Below are 18548 nucleotides of genomic sequence, written 5' to 3'. Positions count from 1 at the left end.
GAAAAAAATGGAATTGCTATGATAAAGTTAATGTGAGGATTGGACTACAAAAACAACAACAAAAAATAACAAACATGCATTTACCATAGGACCCTGGACATTTATCCCAATGAGGAAAGTTTATGTCTTCCCCCAAACCTGCAAACAATGGTTCACAGCAGCTTTATTTGTAATAGCTAAAATATGAAACAACCAAAATGTCCCTCAATAAGTGGATCATTAAATCGACTGTAGAATGCCCGTACCACAGAATCTTATCTTTACCACGTGAACCCATGGTGGTGCCAAAGGAAGAGAACTGAAAGTTTGGAGTTTCGAGTCTGTCTGGAAGTGCCTCAAAATAAAGGCCTGAGAGCCTCTGAAAACCCCATGGAGGGCAGTTCTACTCTGACACATGTGAGGGCACCACGAGTCAGACTTGTTTCAATGATAACTGGTTTTCATTAAAGAAAAGAATACAGATGCAAAGAGCTAAGTAAATTTCCCAAGATCACATACCAGTAAGTGGCTGGTTCAGGCAGGACTGGAATGTTGCTTGGTCTTAGGCCAAAGCTAGCGTCTTTTTTCTCTTCTCAAGGAGAGAAGGAGTTGGAAAGCAAGAGGAGGACTTGGAGAGGAGGCACATGGGCAAACACAGGACCAGCGCCGGGGATGGTCCTGTTTTTTGGGGGCTGCAGGGAGAGCAGTTCCTTAACAGAAAGAAAGACTCCCACCCCAAGTGCACTGGAGCTTGTGCAAACCAGGACACAGAGGTGCATTACTGGCCTCGGGGCTGTGTGACCTGCATGTTGAACCCGAGGCTAGCCCAGGAGCAGCTCTGAGAACTTGGAGGCTGTGCTGCCTTTCAGGAGCGCCAGCTAGGGACCTTGGGGGTCACCTGCTTTGGGACTAGCTCAGCATTCTGAAACCAAAACACATGTCATCACAGGAAATCATTGGGTGCTCAAACCTTCTCCTCCTCCTGGTTAGAGAGGGAGATGGTGCAAGAGGCTTCCTAGCAGGTGTGCCCCAGAGGCACGTGTGACCTGCAGCCAAGTAAATAAAACCCACAAGGCTGCCCTGCAGACCTATCCTTCTGCAGCTGGAGGCTAGATCCAAGCCTGGTATGGCCTTTCTGCCCAGCCTCGGAGCAGAGACCTGGGTGCTCCTGGTGGCTGGCGGCACCCTCTTGCTGCTGTGAGTCTCCACCGTTTTCTCCCACTCTGGGTCGGTGTCAGAGGGTGGGAAGTCTCCATCCAACATGGGATTAACAAGAAGTGGGTCGGGGGGGCCCAGCCTCCCTAAGGTTTGCCTTGCTGAGATTACTGGGTGGAGGAAGAAGGGGTGGGAGGCTGTGGGGGACTGGATGGGGTGAGGAGAGATGGAAAGTGTGGGAGGCTGAATGGGGTGAGGGAAAGCAGGAGAGTGTGGAAGACTGGATGGGGGTGAGAAGAGGTGGGGAGGGTGTGGGGAGCTGAGTGGGTGATAAGAAGCAATGAGGTGGGGGCGCTGGGTGGAGTGAGGAGAAACAGGAATGTGTGGGGAGCTGAGTAGAGGAGGAGAAGCAGGAGGGTGTGAGGGGCTGGGTAGGGTGAGGAGAAGCAGGAGGGTGGGGGGACTGGGTGGGGTGAGGAGCAGTAGGAGGGTGGGGGGGCTGGAAGGTTGAGGAGAGCTTGGGAGGGTGGGGGCTGAATGGGTGAAGGAAAGCTGGAGGGCGTGGAGGACAGGTTGGGTGAGGAAAAGCAAGAGGGTGTGGGGCTGGGTGGATGAGGAGAAGCAGGAGGGTGTTGGGGCAACCCTTCCTGGAAGAAGCCGTGGTCTGTAGACACCTACTCAGCTGGTTGGGGTGCTCCTGCCCCTCTGAACAGGGCCTTGGGGTTATACACAGGATGGGTGGTTGGGGTACCCAGGTGCCCACTCCACACAGGCTGACATTGCCCAGGGCCTGGCATCTAAGCTTGAATTCCCAACACAGGACTCATCTTTCGAAGACCTTGTTTCCAAATAAGATCATGTTCATGTTCACTGGCACCAAGGAACTAATGGCTCACATGAATCATAGCCTCCTCTAATCTGAGACTAGAAGAACTAGATGGTGCCTGGCTCCCACTACAGGCCACTCTGACCAGGATCACAATAGAGGGTCCTGGTTAGAATGGGTTAAAAACATAGCACAGAATTCAAATTGAAACAAACAAACAAACAAAAAATGCCAGACTTACTGGTCTGAAAGAGACTGGAGAAACCCCCAAGACTGTTGCCCTCAGACAACTTTCTAACTTGAAACCGAAGACACTCTGGGAGGTCACCTTTCAGCCAAGTAATAGAAGGGCTATAAAATAAACAATAATTAATACCTGTGAAGAACGTGCTTCTTAGAACAATCAACTATAACGGACCAAAAGGGCAACACTTGCCCAAAACCAAAGATGAGAAGGCAAGGAGGGACAGGGAAACAGGACTAATGGAAATGGGGAAACCAGGGAGGAAATTGGGAGAGTGCTGACTCATTGCAGGAACTGCAACCAACGTCACGGAACAATTAGTGTAAGAATCATTGATTGGAAAACTAATTTGCTATGTAACTTTCACCTAAAGCACAATTAAATGTTAAAAGAAAATATGATGAAATCATACATAAGTTATTGTTTTGTAGCTTTATCATGTCAGAATGACATGAGTAGGTTATGTAGGTCAGAGAGAATTTCTTTTATCCAGAGTTAGATGTCAAACCCCTAGGTAGCACAAGCAGTTTACACATGGCTGCTAATCTAAAGGCTGGAGGTTCAAACCCACCCAGCAGCTCTTCAGAAGAAAGGCCTGATGACCTGCTTCTGTAAAGATTGCAGCCAAAAAAACCCCTCTGGAGCAGTTCTACTTTGTAACACACGGGTTGCCATGAGTCAGAATAGATTTGGCGACAACTAACAGCAATCCAACTATGGAAATCCATGCGGCCAACTTAAAAAAAAGTGGTGCCATGGCGACCCCATGTGTGTAAAAGTAGAACAGTGTTCCATGGGGTTTTCAACAGTTGATTTTTCTAATGTAAATCACCAGGCCTTTCTTCCAACACTCCTCTGGGTGAATTTAAACCTCTAGCTTCCAGTTAGCAGCCGAGTGCATTCACCGTTCACACCATCCAGGGACTACCCATCTCTCATCACTCCCTGCAAAGGAAGAAATGAGATAGGTGGACTGAAGGGGTGTTTTGGATCATTTTGACTATAGAACTAGCCTTTGTATGGATTCGGCTCCTCAGTTGCGCTAGCCACATTTCAAGTGTTCGGTAATTAAATGTGGTTAGTGGTTATCATAATGAACAGCACAGATATGGAGCATTTCCATCATGGCAGGGAGTTCGACTGGACAAGCATCTTCACTTTCAGCCTCTCTTTCCTTCATAGGTATGGGATATGGCCATATAAATTTTTTCAGAAGCTGGGTATTCCTGGACCCAGTCCTCTACCACTTGTTGAGACATTTTTGGAATATCGAAAGGTGAGTGTGTGTCAGAGCCATTTTGCCCCCCAGAACTTGGAATTTCTTGGCTAGTTCAACTAATTCTAATTCTTCTGCCCTCTGTCTTGAAATTAAGAGGTAGAGTTAGGAAGACAAGGAGGAAGGAAGACTAAAACCGAGGCCCAAGACAAGGCAAAGAGGCCTTATTATTGCAATCTCCACAGGAGAAGGTTTGACTGGCTGAAGGTGGAAATAATTTTTTCACAAGCCCCTGGCCCCGATGGATTTGCACAATGGAATGTGTGGATTTTTCTTTTTAAATTTCTGGAGCAATGTCTTCCCCCTGTGCTCCGGGGAGATGAGATTTCATTCTCATAATCCACAGATCTCTCAGCACCAACTGGATGAAGCAGTAGTGTGGAGATTGTTTGCATGATAAATCCACCCCTTGCAGCTAAATTCCACTTAGTAGACTAATTTGGAAAAATAGACGTAAACCAGCGCTGATTTTTCAGGTTGAAAAGTGGTGGAGTAGAACACTTGGATTTCTGTCCCCATCCCTGGGTAAGAATTTCATTAGGCCAAAGGCTAAAGATTTAAATTCCTGCATGATCTCCTTCCATACATGGTCAGGATTTTGAGCTAGTCCAATGTTGTCCAAAATTTTGACATTCAGGTACCATTTTCACCAAGTTTGCCCATATCCAAATACCACCTCTACTATTATTTACTTAATGATCTTCTTTAAAGAAACCTCCACCCCCCCTTTTTTTTTATTTAAATCATTATAGCCATTACCATCAAGTCATGACACAGCTGTTTGCACTTGACTACTAACCTAAAGGTTAGTAGTTCAAACTCATTCAGTGGCTGTGCAGAAGAAAGGTCTAGTGATCTGCTTCAGTAAAGATCATAGCCAAGAAAACCCTATGGAGCACAGTTCTACCCTGTAACACTGGAATAAATCAATATAGCTTTATCTTAAGAAACCATATCTTGAAAATTCTGAATTTAATGTGCTATAGTTATATAGGAGCCCTGGTGGCACAGTGGTTAAGAGCTATAGCTGCTAACTAAAAGGTCAGCAGTTCAAATCCACCAGCTGCTCCTTGGAAACCCTATGGGGCAGTTCTACTCTGTCCTATAGGATCATTATGAGTCCGAATCAACTCAATGGCAATGGGTGTGGTTTGGTTTATACTTACATAACTATAATAAAATATATTTTTCCTAATTTACCCACAAGTAGTTAACATTAACAGAACAAATATTTGTGCATGTACCCACAAAATCATCTGCGTATCACTTTGGGAAACAATGGACAGGGAAATGGAAAAGGGCCCTTAAAGTATCTAAGCAGTAATTACACAGCATTTTATGTACAGCCTTTTTATCATCTGTCTAACAGACTTTCCTCTTCTACAGGGAATGTTAGAATTTGACTTGGAATGTTCTAAGAAATATGGCAAAATATGGGGGTAAGGGTCTCACAATTAAGCCCTCTCCCACACCCACAGTAAGATAAAGCATCAGGAGTCTTCTCTTTGGAGCAGTACCATGCTGTATAAAAGCCCAGCCCATCAGCCAGCCTGGAAATGAGGCAGCAAGGCCACAGTGTCCACTGTCATCTTTGTTGTCTAACATCCCTGACCTTCAAAACTGGTCACTTGTATACTGGATTGGGAGGCATTTCAATATCCTGGTCCACTTGAAAATTAATTAGCCTGTATTTGGGCCAAAAGTATGCATTCAGGGTCCTGAATCAGGCACAGGACAAGGACTCACCCCTCCCAAATCTTCTTGGAGAAACTAATGTAACAGTAGGATCTTGACAAATGTATTGATGAGGATGTGGAGCAACTGGAACTCTCATACATTGCCAGTGGGGGTGTAAAATGGCACAACCACTTTAAGGGATGGTTTGACAGTACTTTTCTCAAGTTAAACATACATTTATCCCATGGTCCAGCGATTCCACCCCTAGAGAAATGAGAACATGTGTCCACAAAAAGACTTGTATTAGAATGTTCCTAGCAGCTGCCTTAGTTTCTAGTTCTGCCATGACAAAATACCAAAAACTGGGCGGCTTTAAAGAACTGAAATTTATTTTTCTGGAGGCTAGAAGCCCACATCAGGGTATTGGCCATGTTGATTCCTTCTGAGGGTCCTGAGGAAGGAACTGATTCATACTTCTTTCAGGGCTTCTAATGGCAATCCTTGGCGTTCCTTTGCTGCTTGTAGATACATCTTCACATGGCATCTTCCCCCTGTGTAACTCTGTCTCTGTTCTCCCCTTTTATAAGACACCACTCAGAAGAGACTAGGACAGACCCTACACTGGTGCGACCTTGTTAACTGACCACATCAGATAAAAACCTATACCCCAAAAAGGTCTCATTCACCAGTAAAGGGGTTAGGCCTTCGACATATCATTTTTGGGAACACAATTCAATCCATAACAACATCCTTATTCATAATCCAAATGCTCATCAACACAAAATGGGTAAACGAACTGTGGCATATCCATACCATGAAATACTTACTACTCAGCAATAAGAAGAAACAAACTATTGATACTCACACCAATGTGCATAAATCTCACTGATATTATTTTGGGCAAAGGAAGCTAAACATGAAGTAATACAGACAATGTGGACTTGGTGTGGGGAGATGAGTGAGGCGATGTTCTATATCATATTTTGGGTGGTGGTAATCACATTTGTCAAAACTGATTCAAAAGGAACTCTTAAGATTGCATGTGCCAAAGCAGAATGAGGCAAAAAGACTCTGGAATATCTTGTGCACAATCAGAATTAAATATTTCAACATGGCTGAAAGATACGATGCTTGATAAAAAGGTGAGCAATAGGTAGGTTTGAGACAGTGAAAAAAATAATACTAGGCTATATCCTTGTAGTTAGATACTCAGATTTTTATTCAAGTGATAAGGAGAAAAATGAAAGGGGGGTTGCTTAATAATAAAGTTCCTAGACAGAAAATAACCAAAAAGCCAAGATTGCTAACTAGGAAACTGGGGGTTGGGAAACATGTTTTACATAGTGAATTAACTCAATCACAAAAGGACAAATATTGAATGATCTCACTTATATGAAATATCTATAGTAAGCAAACGCATAGAGACCAAATTGTTATCAGTGGTTACTCTGGCTGGCGCGAACAGTTTGTGCCCAGCTGCTAACCAAAAAGTTGGTGGTTGGAACCTGCCCAGCAGCACTACGGAAGAAAGGGCCTGGTGATCTGTTTCCATAAAGATTGCAGCCAAGGAAACCCTATGGAGCAATTCTGCTCTGTAACACATGGGTCCTCATGAGTCGGAATCAACTCCAGGGCACAAGACAACAACAACAAGAACCAGGGGAGGGAGGGAGCAAGAGTTGTTGAGGAATCAGTGAGTTTCTGTTTATGGTGATGGAAAATTTGGCAATACTGATTGGTGGTGGTTATGCAACATGATTGATGTAATTGAGATCGCTAAATTGTACAAGTGAAAAATAAAAATATAGATAGTCCATTTACCTCTAGTCTTGTTTTGGGTGTTGGTATTTGCAACAGCATATATGGAGGCAGATAGCCTATCAGGGTCATCCTGGATCCTGTCCTCATCAAGACGATTCTGGTCAAGGACTTCTACACTGTTTTTACCAACCGACAGGTAGGTTCTAATGAGAGCTTGCTTCTTACATGCGTGTTCCTAATAGGAAGTGAGTTCAACTTGGGCTTTCTCCGCTGGTTATTTCCTTTCCCTTGCTCTAAACCTGAGATAGGAATGAATCATGAGTTAACATGCTTAAAGCCCTTTTCCATATTCATATTTCCATTTTGTGTTCGAAGGGCTTTGAAAAATATGCCTTAAGTCTAAAATCATGCCAGAATCTAAGAGGCTGGCCAGTTGCCTGAGAACCAGTGGTGATTTTTCAAAAATAAAGACAAGTTAATATGGAAATTACAATATCCAATGGTGGAATCCAAAGTAGTATTATTTATCCTTTGGAAAAGTTAAAGTGGCCATATGTCATGGTGGCTAGGATCTGAATGATTATGATGGATTAGGGGCCCTTGCCAATTGGCAGTATCTCATGCAAGGGGGATTTGGAAGATCTCGGGTGGGCTCCTGTCAAAATCTCTCCCATTTCCACCTGTCATAATAACAACAATGCCACCATTGGAGATTAATTCTTTTGTGTCTTTAGGGCCAAGATCATGTTTTAATCAATTTTATAATCACTCTTCCATTCACCCACAGCACAGTAGTACCAACGTTAAACAGTGCCGAAACATGCTGGACACAAATTTTCTGGAAAGTTCTCCTGTACACGTCGCAATCTATTATTAGTGGCAAATGTTCCAAATCTGGTTTCTAGTCCCATTTTTGGCGCAAACCAACCTGGTGACCCCAGCACAATGCAGGCCCTTTAGGTATCTGAGCTTCTTCACATTTCAAAGCGGGGGGGAGGTGTTATCCATTCTTCACATAAGATTTCGACAATCTTCTCTCCAGTGTGTTGTGTTAGACTAAAAACTAATCATTTAGAAACATTCATGTCTAATTATGTTTCTCACCTTGACTCTGGCAAAGAAATAAATAGACTGGCTAGTTCTGCCACAAGGACTGGTTTAAGAACCGCTTACCCTAGTGACAGAGGCACTCTGCTTTGCAAAGGGTGAAGCTTTCAGCATTAGATCTCAGCACACCACACCAGACCTGTTGATAGGTTGTCCTCTTCCTCAACAGCCCACCTTTGCATCCCACTGCTGAGCACTCTAGAAAGAGGCAATGTCACACATTATTTGTTTTTGCTAATGTGTCTAATCCTCCCTTAGATAAACTCCCGAGTATGCCTGTTTTTGTTCACACAATCCTCTTTAGAACTTCACTTTAAGTGGAAGTTTGAAATCAGGTCTCCCCATGGCAGAGGATGAAATGTGGAAGTGGATCAGGGCCATTATCTCCCCAACCTTCACCAGTGGGAAGCTCAAGGAGGTAAGTGTGGGCAAGCCAGCCCCAAAGAGTGGGCAGGAGGGAGGCTGGGACCAGGGAACTCAGAGCTATGAAGATCAAGGAGAGGGAAGATGCCTTGGCAGGTGGGGATGGGGTCAGGGTCTTGGGTCTTGAAGCTCTATTTCCCATCATTGGGTTTCCTTCCTCCTTTCCTCTCTTCTTTCCTTCTGCCCTTCCTTCCCCTCTTTCTTCTTCATTTCTGTCCTCTCCCTGTCTATTTCTTCTATGCTCTCATTTTCTCCCTCCCTCCCTTCCTTCTTGTTTTTCTTCAGTACAGATTTAGTATGTACTAGTCATTGAGAGATAAACAGTGTGCATAAACATGTCATCTTACACACTAATGGCAGGCTCAGACACTGATAAATATTGATATAACTCCTCCTTCCTATGTGGTCACTAAAAGTCGGAATCAACTGGATGGCAATGGGTTTTTGTTTGTTTGTTTGTTTTCAGGGGAAGTTAAATATCTGATTTCAAATTCTCTTAAATTCTTAGATTATAGGTAAACTTGAGCAACATCATTATATCAATAATATGTGTAACAACATGGTTTAACCAGTTGCTATTGAGTCAACTCTAATTCATGGCAACCACATGAGTGTCAGAGAAGAACTGTGCGCCATAGGGTTTTCATTGGCTGGTTTTTCAGAAGTAGATCACCAGGCCTTTCTTCCAAGGCACCTCTAGGCAAACTTGAACTTCCAACTTTTCAGTTAGCAGCCAAGCAAGTTACCCATTTGCACCATGTGGTATAGGCATAAGTATATCAGTATTTTTAAGAAGAGGAGAAGAGAAAGTAAGTCACAGAACTCAAGTGTCCAAATACAAGTATAGTGACAACATTCTCTCTCCTTATGAGTGTTTTGTTTACCCGTTAATCCGTGGGGACCTTGGGCAGGGGTGTTTTGGGAATCGTGAGCTGAGATTCTAAGGCATGAGGAAACCTGCAGTGAGAATGACCACACAGGGTTTCCTCTTCTCCTTCTTGGAGCCAGAGAGAGGTGGCTCTTGGGTCCCTGCCTGTACTGAAAAGAGGTTTCTGTGTTGAGCTTACGGAATCTTCTGGAAAATGCTTTAATAGTAGATCCTCTCATGAGAAAGGAATTTAAGGTGTGGAAACATATGGAAAATGAGCCCTCTAACACTCCTTAAGATAATTCCTCAAGGGAAAGAAGAAGTGGGAAAGCGAGTAGAAGCCACATTCTTCAGTCCAAACAAGTTTTTAGGAGAAATTTAAAACTTCAAGCTCCACAGTTAGCTTTCTTGGATAGTCCTTATAAAATCTCCAGCATCTTGAAAGATAAGACAAAGTTTGTACTGTTGTAAATTTTCATTAGCTAGAAACAAACTGAAAGTCTCAATCTGGGTGGATTTTTATTGGTACTTGGCTTCTAGGCAAAAGGAGCCAGATGACAGCAGAATAAGTTCATAGCTGAAATTTAAAAAAAAAGACTTTCCAGGCGAAGTACACCCAGTGGTGAACAGGAAGCTTGTACTGCTTGTGAAAATCAACTGTACACATCTATTCCCAACTCCATGTTGGGATATCATGTTGGTACCTTGAAATTAGCCATGGTGGGAGTATTTACACCAGGAAAACTGGTAAACACCACAAATCAGGGCTTTTACCCTTGGAGAGCCATTGTTAAACATTTCTCACCATATCAAGGCTATCCTTCCATCTAGAACTCAAGCCAGGTTCCTCTCCTGCATGGTGATTGCTAAACCTAAAATGGTTCTTAAGTCTCATATCCAAGAAAGATATATATTCATGGACCCAACTCACAAAAGCAAGAAAGTCAAGTCAACCTTCAGAAACATTTTAAGAACCATAGGGAAATAAAAGTCCATCTCATTAATCAGAAAAGCCCCTTCGTCTTTTTTTAACCTGAACCCTCATTTGCTTAAAAAATTCTGATTAATGGAGGTCTTCATGGCCCAGTGGTTAAGAGTTCAGCTGCCAATCAAAAGGTTGGCAGTTCGAATCCACCAGAGCTCCTTGGAAACTCTATGGGGCAGTTCTACTCTGTCCTATAAGGTCGCTATGTTCCGGAATTGACTCAATGGCAATGCATTTTATACGTAGACTCACCCAATTGTTTCTTTTGGGGCTGGTTTAGTTCCCAGGTGACACAAACATTTTGCACTTGAACTACTAACTGAAAGGTTGGCAGTTCAAACCCACCCAGTGGCTCCGTGAAAAAAAGACCTGTCAATCTGCTTCTGTAAAGATTACAGCCAAGAAAACCCTATGGAGTGCAGCTCTACTCTGTAACACATGGGGTCGCCATGAGTAGGGATCAACTTGGTGGCAAACATTTGTTTTTTTCTTTTGGTTCCTATGGATACACTAATGACTGAATGCAAATGGTATCATTGTTCTCCAGATGTTTCCCCTCATCAAACACCATGGAGACATTCTGATGCAAAACATTGAGAAGAAAGTGGCTCAGGATGAGGTGGTGACCATGAGGGAGTGAGTATGGCCCTCCTGGAGGAATGGAAACAAAGTGGTCTCTTCATGGTGTCTGGGGATCAGATCAAGATGAATGTATGGGGCTTTGGTTAGGAAACTTGCTGGGTTACCTTTGTCTGGGGATCTTGTGATTTAATTTCCCATTTGTACCCTGAAGTACGGTTATAGAGCTCGGTGAGAGAGAAACAGGGTATAGAAAATAGGTATTGAACAAATCTTGCCTGTACTGGAACCTTTGGGGCACTATGGGTTAGGGTGCAATTGGGTATATCTTTGTTATAGTTGAAAACCGGAGCCGCTAAAGGACTTCAGGGAGCTCCTGATTGGGGAAGGTGATAGCACACCCAGCAGTTGCTAAGGTTCCCCCCTGTAGCCACTGCTTGAGACATGGTGACTAGGCTGTTAGATGACCAGTCCCATCCACCTGGAAGATGGGCAGGTTCTTGATAACCTACAACAACAACTTGGATTCCCTCTCCCCTGATGATCTCAATATCTTGGGGTGACCCTTTTCTATACTTTACACAATACTACGTTCCAGTATCAGATAAAGTTATATCTGAAACTGTGATTGAAAAGTCCTGATTATGTGACTGAGTGGTATCAGCCATATGCATTACCTGGTTGGAGCTGGCGGTCTTGAAGTTCCAGTTATTTGTCCTCTTTCAGGCTCTTCCATGATCCACTTAACTGGACCTACTGGAGTTAAGGATGATACTACAGAGGGGATAGTTAAGGTATCTCTGACCTGTAGGGTTAGAGTTCCCTTGGCTTGTAGAACCACCAGAATTTTTCCCATCCACACTTCCTGGAGAAGTAAAAAAAAAACGGGGTTAAAATCATTATTCTGTGAGTTTCTTGAACTTGTATTTCAGATCTCAAATTGGACTATAGGAATATGGTGATTTGTTGACTTCTCCTCCTTCGTGTGGAGCCATTTTAACTCTCGAGTAATGCACCCACACGGCTACTCCTGCTAATTTCAGAGATGAGTGGGTGGTCAGGAGAACTTCAAAAGGTCCTTCTCACTTAGGGGCCTGCTGATCTTTTGGGTGTTGGCTTCTCCAGGTTTTCAACAGAATTCGATCTCCTGGTTGGAACCTGTGAAGGGGAATGTCAGAAGGAAAAGACAAGAAGGAAGAAGTATATTGATTAAGAGTGTTTATGATGGCTCCCAGAGAGCGGACCCAGTTTCTTTTCTCCACCTCGGTCATTACTGAGGCGGGAAAAGTCGACTTTTCAGGAATGGTCTCCAATATATTAATTCATAAGTGCTTAACATGAGCCCACTTCGAGGGGCTACCAGGATTCTGAGCAGGGTGATGGGCAAAACTTGTATCTAAGTGGAGTTTGTCTCTTGACAAAGTTTTGCCAACGTCTTTTTCAAAGTATGATTCATCTTTTCAGTTTTTCCAGTTGATTGTGGTATCTAAGCTGAGTGTAACTTTCAGTTTATATCTAAAGCCTTACTGACTTCTGGCGTAATTTTTGCCATAATAGCTCCTCCGTTATCATTTTGGACTGATATTAGTAGACCGAAACAAAGTATCATTTCTTTGAGTAACACCTTGGTCACTTCTTGGGCTTGTTCAGTTTGACAGGGGAAAACCTCTACACACCCCAGGTAGGTGTCCACAAAGACCAACAGATATCTGAAGTTTCTGGGTGCCCAGAGCATCACTGTGAAATCTACTTGCCTGTCTTTTCCCATGTTTGTTCCCCAGTGTTGGACTCCTGGCTTTTGGGTGGGGCACAGTCTTCAAGTTGTTTCTTGCACATAGGTGACACCTCTTTGTAATGTTCCAGATGGTTTTTAGGAGATTCGGTCCAGCGACCACCTGTTGGATCCACTGGAGGCTGGTGTCTTTCCCATAGTGAGTTCCTTCATGAAGAGCCTATACTATATAAATGCGGAGACTCGGGGTGTAGAGGAATGCAAAAGGAGACATCTTTCAAATTTGACATTGAGAACCAAGCACATTGACTAAGTATGGTAACCAAGAGGGTATATAGGTTGGGCACAACCGGATGAATATCTTCTACTATTTGGTTGATTTTCCTTTGGTCTTGAACAAACCGATACTCCCTTGTCCCTGGTTTCACCAACAGTAGGATAAAGGTGTTATATGGAGACTGGTAAAAATTTAAAAGTCCAATTTCTATATATTGGTACACCACTGGTGCAGTTCCTTCTAAGGCTTCTTTACGGAGGGTATATTGCCTTTGGTTTATAGTAGGTGCTCCGAGTTTCAAGGTTATTTTAACAGGTGTGGCTGACTTAGCTCGCCCAGGCCTTTCTGATGCCCAGAACTCCAGATTCACCTTTTTTTGAATATGGAAAGGAATGCCACTAGGTGTCGCCATTTCTTCTTGCAACAGTGCTGCCTGCAAGGCTCATGCGTTTTCACATGGGGTTTGTACCAGTATTTGGGATGGTTTGAAAGTGATTTGGGCCCTCGGTTTTGACAGGAGGTCCCTTTACAAAAGGGGGGACCAGACATTCTGGCATATAAAGGAACTCATGATATAACAATTTTCCAATTTCACAATTCACTGGTTGGAGAAAAGGTCAAGTGCTAACCTTCCCTGAGACCCACACCACTGGAGCAGTGCACGGACTAAGGGGAGATTCAGCAATGTTCAAAACCGAAAAGATGGCTCCCATATCCAGGATAAAGTCAGTAGGGTGCCCTCCCACCTTTGGGGTCACCTGAGGCTCATGGTGGGAGATAGTCAGTGAAAGTTCTAGCCCCAGGCCCCGTCATTCTGAATCATCTCTTTGTGAATGCCCCTCTTGATAGGCTTGGAGGGTAGTGGGTCATGGCTGTCTTTCTTTGGCCTGTGGACATTCTTGTTTCCAGTGTCCATGTTTTTTACAGTAAGCACACTGGTCAGGTTGCAGGGGTGGCCCCATCCCACGCCCTGGGATCATCCTTCTCCTGGCACCCTGCTTTTCCTCCAGACCTGGAGGGGCTATGACAGCTGCCATCAAGGCTATTTTTGCTTCATTTTTTTGTTTTTACTTTTGTTCCATCACCTGATCTCTATTATAGAAAACTTTAAAAGCAATTTTGACTAATTGCTCTATGGGCATCTCGTATCCTCCCTCTAACTTCTGCAATTTCTTCTGAATATTGGGAGTGCTTTGGAAAATGAAAGTTATATTCACAAGCCAGGAATTGTTAGGGTCCTCAGAATTTATATTGGTGTTCTGGCGGAATGCATCTGTCACTCTGTCTAAGAAAGTGGACGGGTCTTCCTTTTCCCCTTGAATAACTTCCCTAACCTTTTGCAGGCTCTTGGGCTTAGGGGCCCTGTTCCTTAGTCCAGTAATCAAACAATCCCTGTATACTTGAAGTCTATTTGCCCCTTCCTCTTGGTTATGATCCCGACCCAGGTCTTATATTGGAATGGCTTCCATCTCCCAAGGTCGGGTTAATGGGTTCAAGTTATGGAGCTTATCGGCCTCTTTCAAAGCCTGTTCTAACACTATGCAGTGCTCCTCTGAAGTTAATAGTTAAAAGGGCCTGTATATCTGACCAAGTAGGGCAGTGAATAGAGAAAATAGACAGGAACAATTCTGCCTTTCTATTCGGGTCACTCTGGTACAGGGGGTTGTGATTCTTCCAGTTATACAAATCGGAATGGAAAATGGAGTGTGCACTGACATTGTTCCTCAAGGCCATCCTTCAGCATCCATTCCAGCTGGGAACTCTCTTAAGGGAAATTGCCCTGCTTGAACCCTGACAGCGCCCTCAATGAAAACAGTACCCTGACGGGTGTGAGAAGGGGATACTGTACCTGATGAAGTTGGACTATTACTTTCTGATTCCCTTCCTTTATCAGTTACTCCTAAGGTGGCTGAATTAGAATCAGGCTCAGCCCTTCTGGTGGGGGATTCTGCCATCATTCCTTGACCTGACCTGTCAGCTTCTACTGCACCTTCCCTATATGGGGGAGAGGGAGCCGAAGCAATTACCGGGGCTAGTCCTTCCAAGAGGGGATCCTCCAGTGAGGATTCAGGAAGCACTTTTGCCTTCGACTTTCCCTGGAAAAGAACGTGGTTAGAGGGATTCAAAGTTTGTTAGAGAGACATGAAAACTTGAACATAGGGATCTTCGTCCCATTTTTTTTCCCTTCTACAAAACAAGTCAAGCTGTAAAATCGTGTTGTAAGCCAAAAAACCATATTGGGGCCAATGTTCCTGGTCCCCCAGCTGGTATTGGGGCCGTACATTGTTACATAAGCATATCATTTTTTTTCCTTATCATAGGCTTATAGCTATACCATTTACAGCTTATAGCTATACCATTTGCTGGAATGCAGCCCAGAGGAGATTTGGCTGGAATAGATGGGCATCCTCCCATAATGGCTGTTTTTCTTGAGTGCACTTTTCCTACCAATGGGTGAGTCCCTCTTTTCTGAGCACAATGGTGATTTGTTATACTGTCCACCTGAAAATCCACCCCCTCTCTAGTTATGTTCAGTTTGGTCAGAATTCCCTGAATTCCTATTCTGGGCCCCCAACCTGCTTGGAGGCATTTTTTTTAAGAATAATTTGTGCATGATGGACCTCTTCTGACTGATGGAACCAGTTATCAGAACTAAAAAACTGAAACCAGAAATATTCATGAATTTGGTGACAAGTTTTATACAGGTAAGGGTTAACAAGTCAATGACATGAGAACACTGGGACTTCACAGGGACAAATGCACATAATTAACAGTAAGCAAACACAAAACATGATTTTACCTTAACCTCTCAGGCACTCTCTGAGGGAATCATGCACTACACACTACAGACAAACCCTGAAAGAGTGATGGAGGAGATCTCAGCAGCCTCAACCTCCCAGACAATCCCAGGGGCATTCACACACCCTAAAACCAAGACTCTACAGTCACCACGAGTCCCTTCTTGTGATCTTACTCATGGGATCAGTCATCTGAGGTGTCTCCTGCCTCAGAAACCAAGGGCTCAGGCCTATCTCTGAAAACCTCAGCCCTGCCCTATCCATCCCTACCCTGAGCGCAACAGGGAGAGGGGTGGTGGACTCACCTTGGGACCCCATCTATGCAGGTCTTGCTTTCTTTCACTCACTTCTTTTGGCACAGCTGAGGACCAGTGGTGCCATGGCAGACCCAGGTCTGGCTGATAGTCTACCTGGACACAAATGAAACCTCTTGCAGCCACTTGTTGGGGAGAGCTGTTGATCAGTCCCAGGCCCCGCCTTAGTGCCGCCACATCTCAAGCAGCTGGACTCCCTGTACGGGTCACCAAATTTGTTATCACAATTGCATGGATTAGAGCCACCTGCCACAATAGCCAGTTCTGAGATAGGAGTGAGGTGAGCAGCAAGAGCTTTATTTGTATATCAATATACAGGAGACAAAGGGGAATAGATTCCTCCAAAATCTGCCTCCTCGAACTGGAGACTGGCTGAAGGTTTTATAGGGACAGGATTATGAGTCTTAGAAATTTGTGGAATGTTAGTTCCTCCTTGAGGTTGTCATGGTGATCACATCCCAGATGAGTTAACCTTTTATTGGCAATTCTTGAGGTTTATCTGGCACCATCCTGGTTTCTTGTCACAAGATGGATGCTTTGTTTGGTTTTTCATTCCTAGATCATTATCACTTGTTTTTCCACCCTCCAAGGAGGAACACTGGTTAATCTTAAACTTTTTATAGAGACTGGAATGAGAGGGGAAAAAAAGATCATGAGACAATGCAAGGGTTAGCAATGGGGGAGTACTAATAGGAGCAGGACCTATGCAGCCTCTTCCAGCAGCATCCTGTGTGGCTGCCCAGATGCTGGGCCTTCTCAGGCTGGGAAGCCTTCCATCCCTCAAAGGACTGCCCCAAGATCAGATTCCTATTGTAATTCAAACCCTTCTCCCCTTTGAGGCATCTATTGCCTGATTAGGGTCTGTGCCCTGGAGCAGTTGAGCCAATGAAACATACTCGAAGTCAGAAACAGCGAGATAGTCTATTTAGGAAGTGGCCACCAATGGGGATCTGACAGCAACACAGGCTGTCTCTATAGAGTCCCAAAGGGTATTTTTGTATTAGAGCTTATATGTGAGTTTTACAAGGTTTAGAAGTGTAGTTATTCATTACAAAGTAATTACAAGAGACTATCATACTAAAGAGACGCATGTCAGATATCTTATCATGCTAAAAATATGCATGTCAGATATTTGCGCTCTGATCTTCCTGTGGGGGTCGTAAGCCACAGGTGGCTGGAATGAGCAAAACAAAGTTGTTAACAAAGGTATGAAGAAAGGAAAAAAGAAAAAAAAAACCTACAGGTTCATCATGGCATTAATTAGGTCAAGCTCTCAGTTGCCCATTTTGAAAAGGGCTGGGGAGTATTAGTGTCACATATTCCCTCCTTTTGAAGCTGGGGTGACCATATACACCCATCCCAAGTTTTAACCTTTTCCCTTAGATCAGAAAGTTTCAAGGGAAAGGATAGGGCCTTTTGCCTATGAAGGGTTTGAACCACTTGTTGTGCAGTCTGACTCGGGACAGAGAATGCCATCTCACATAAATTGGAGATAGCAACAAATTAACAGGCCTATAGTGACCAATCCAATTCTAGTAATGAATAAGGTTTTAACCAGCTAAGACCTGGCAGCAAAGAAGTCAGGCAAGAAAAATAAAATCCTACAAGAATCTTGTAACAGGCCCCCAACTATAAATATCAGAATATTGTAACAATTTCTTTGTGTGTTTAAAGATGGTGAAATTTCTCAACGCCTCTATGGGAGTACAAACCCCAATGAAACAGGACTTGAGAGCCTAGTTGGCATGCAACGCCCCCGTCCAGACAGAAATCCATAATGTTTAACACTTCTCTAGCAATATAGATCCAAAAATTTTCATCTTTCAACAAGGGGTCAGGGGGAGCATTTATCTCAGGAACAAGGATTCCTCAGGTGGAAGTCTCTCTAGTATCTAATAGTAATCCCATCCAAGCTAGCATTAAAAACATTTTTACTTTTAACCCTAGAAAGTCTTAACTTCAGGCTGTCGATGGGTTGAGCTTTCCAGTCCTTGTCACTGTAGACCGGGCAGTGCTTGAGGTGGGAATGATGGATCTGCAGTTTGACTCCTGCAAGCTTCACAGCTGTATGAGTGCTGTGTAGTATGGTGAAGGGTCCAGTCCCCTTAGGCTGTAATGGGAGGTCCTCCCACTTTGGAAGGAGCAACTGGTCCCCAGGCTGGAAAGAGTGCGCGGCTATCTCAGGAGGGAACTTCTGCTGGATCCACACTGCCTGCTCCGACAGGGAAAGAATTTTGGTTAGAGAAAGCAAATATTTAGACGTCATTACATTAGGGGGCTGGGTGGAGGACTGTGGGGTGAGTTGGTTGAGACAATATTGTCTCCTATAAAGTGTTTCAAAAGGACTGATTTTAAGTTTTCCTCAGGGTACAGTACAGATTTGGAGGAGGGCCGGTGGCAGGACATCTGTCCAGTGCAGCCTGGTCTCTTGGCACAGTTAACTAAGATGACATTTTATGGTCTGATTCATTCTTTCAACCTTTCCACTAGATTGGGCTCTCCATGCTGTGTGGAGTTCTCACTTTATTCTTAAAGCAGCTGAAACCT

At 43.9% G+C, this 18548-nt stretch overlaps 1 protein-coding gene across 1 annotated transcript in view; it reads left to right on the top strand.

Annotated features, from left to right (window-relative positions):
- The first annotated feature begins 1105 nt into the window (after positions 1-1105).
- LOC101350229 (cytochrome P450 3A21-like) overlaps positions 1106-18548 on the top strand; it is a 189413-nt gene continuing 171970 nt past the window's right edge. The window contains 6 exon segments of the mRNA XM_012558246.1: positions 1106-1176; positions 3387-3480; positions 4867-4919; positions 7015-7114; positions 8330-8443; positions 10849-10937. Of these exon segments, the coding sequence (XP_012413700.1) occupies positions 1106-1176; positions 3387-3480; positions 4867-4919; positions 7015-7114; positions 8330-8443; positions 10849-10937 (521 nt within the window).

The sequence above is a fragment of the Trichechus manatus genome, unplaced genomic scaffold, assembly GCF_000243295.1.
Source record: "Trichechus manatus latirostris isolate Lorelei unplaced genomic scaffold, TriManLat1.0 scaffold00151, whole genome shotgun sequence".
In the NCBI taxonomy this organism is placed as follows: domain Eukaryota; kingdom Metazoa; phylum Chordata; class Mammalia; order Sirenia; family Trichechidae; genus Trichechus; species Trichechus manatus.
This window is presented reverse-complemented; position numbering and strand designations above follow the sequence as displayed.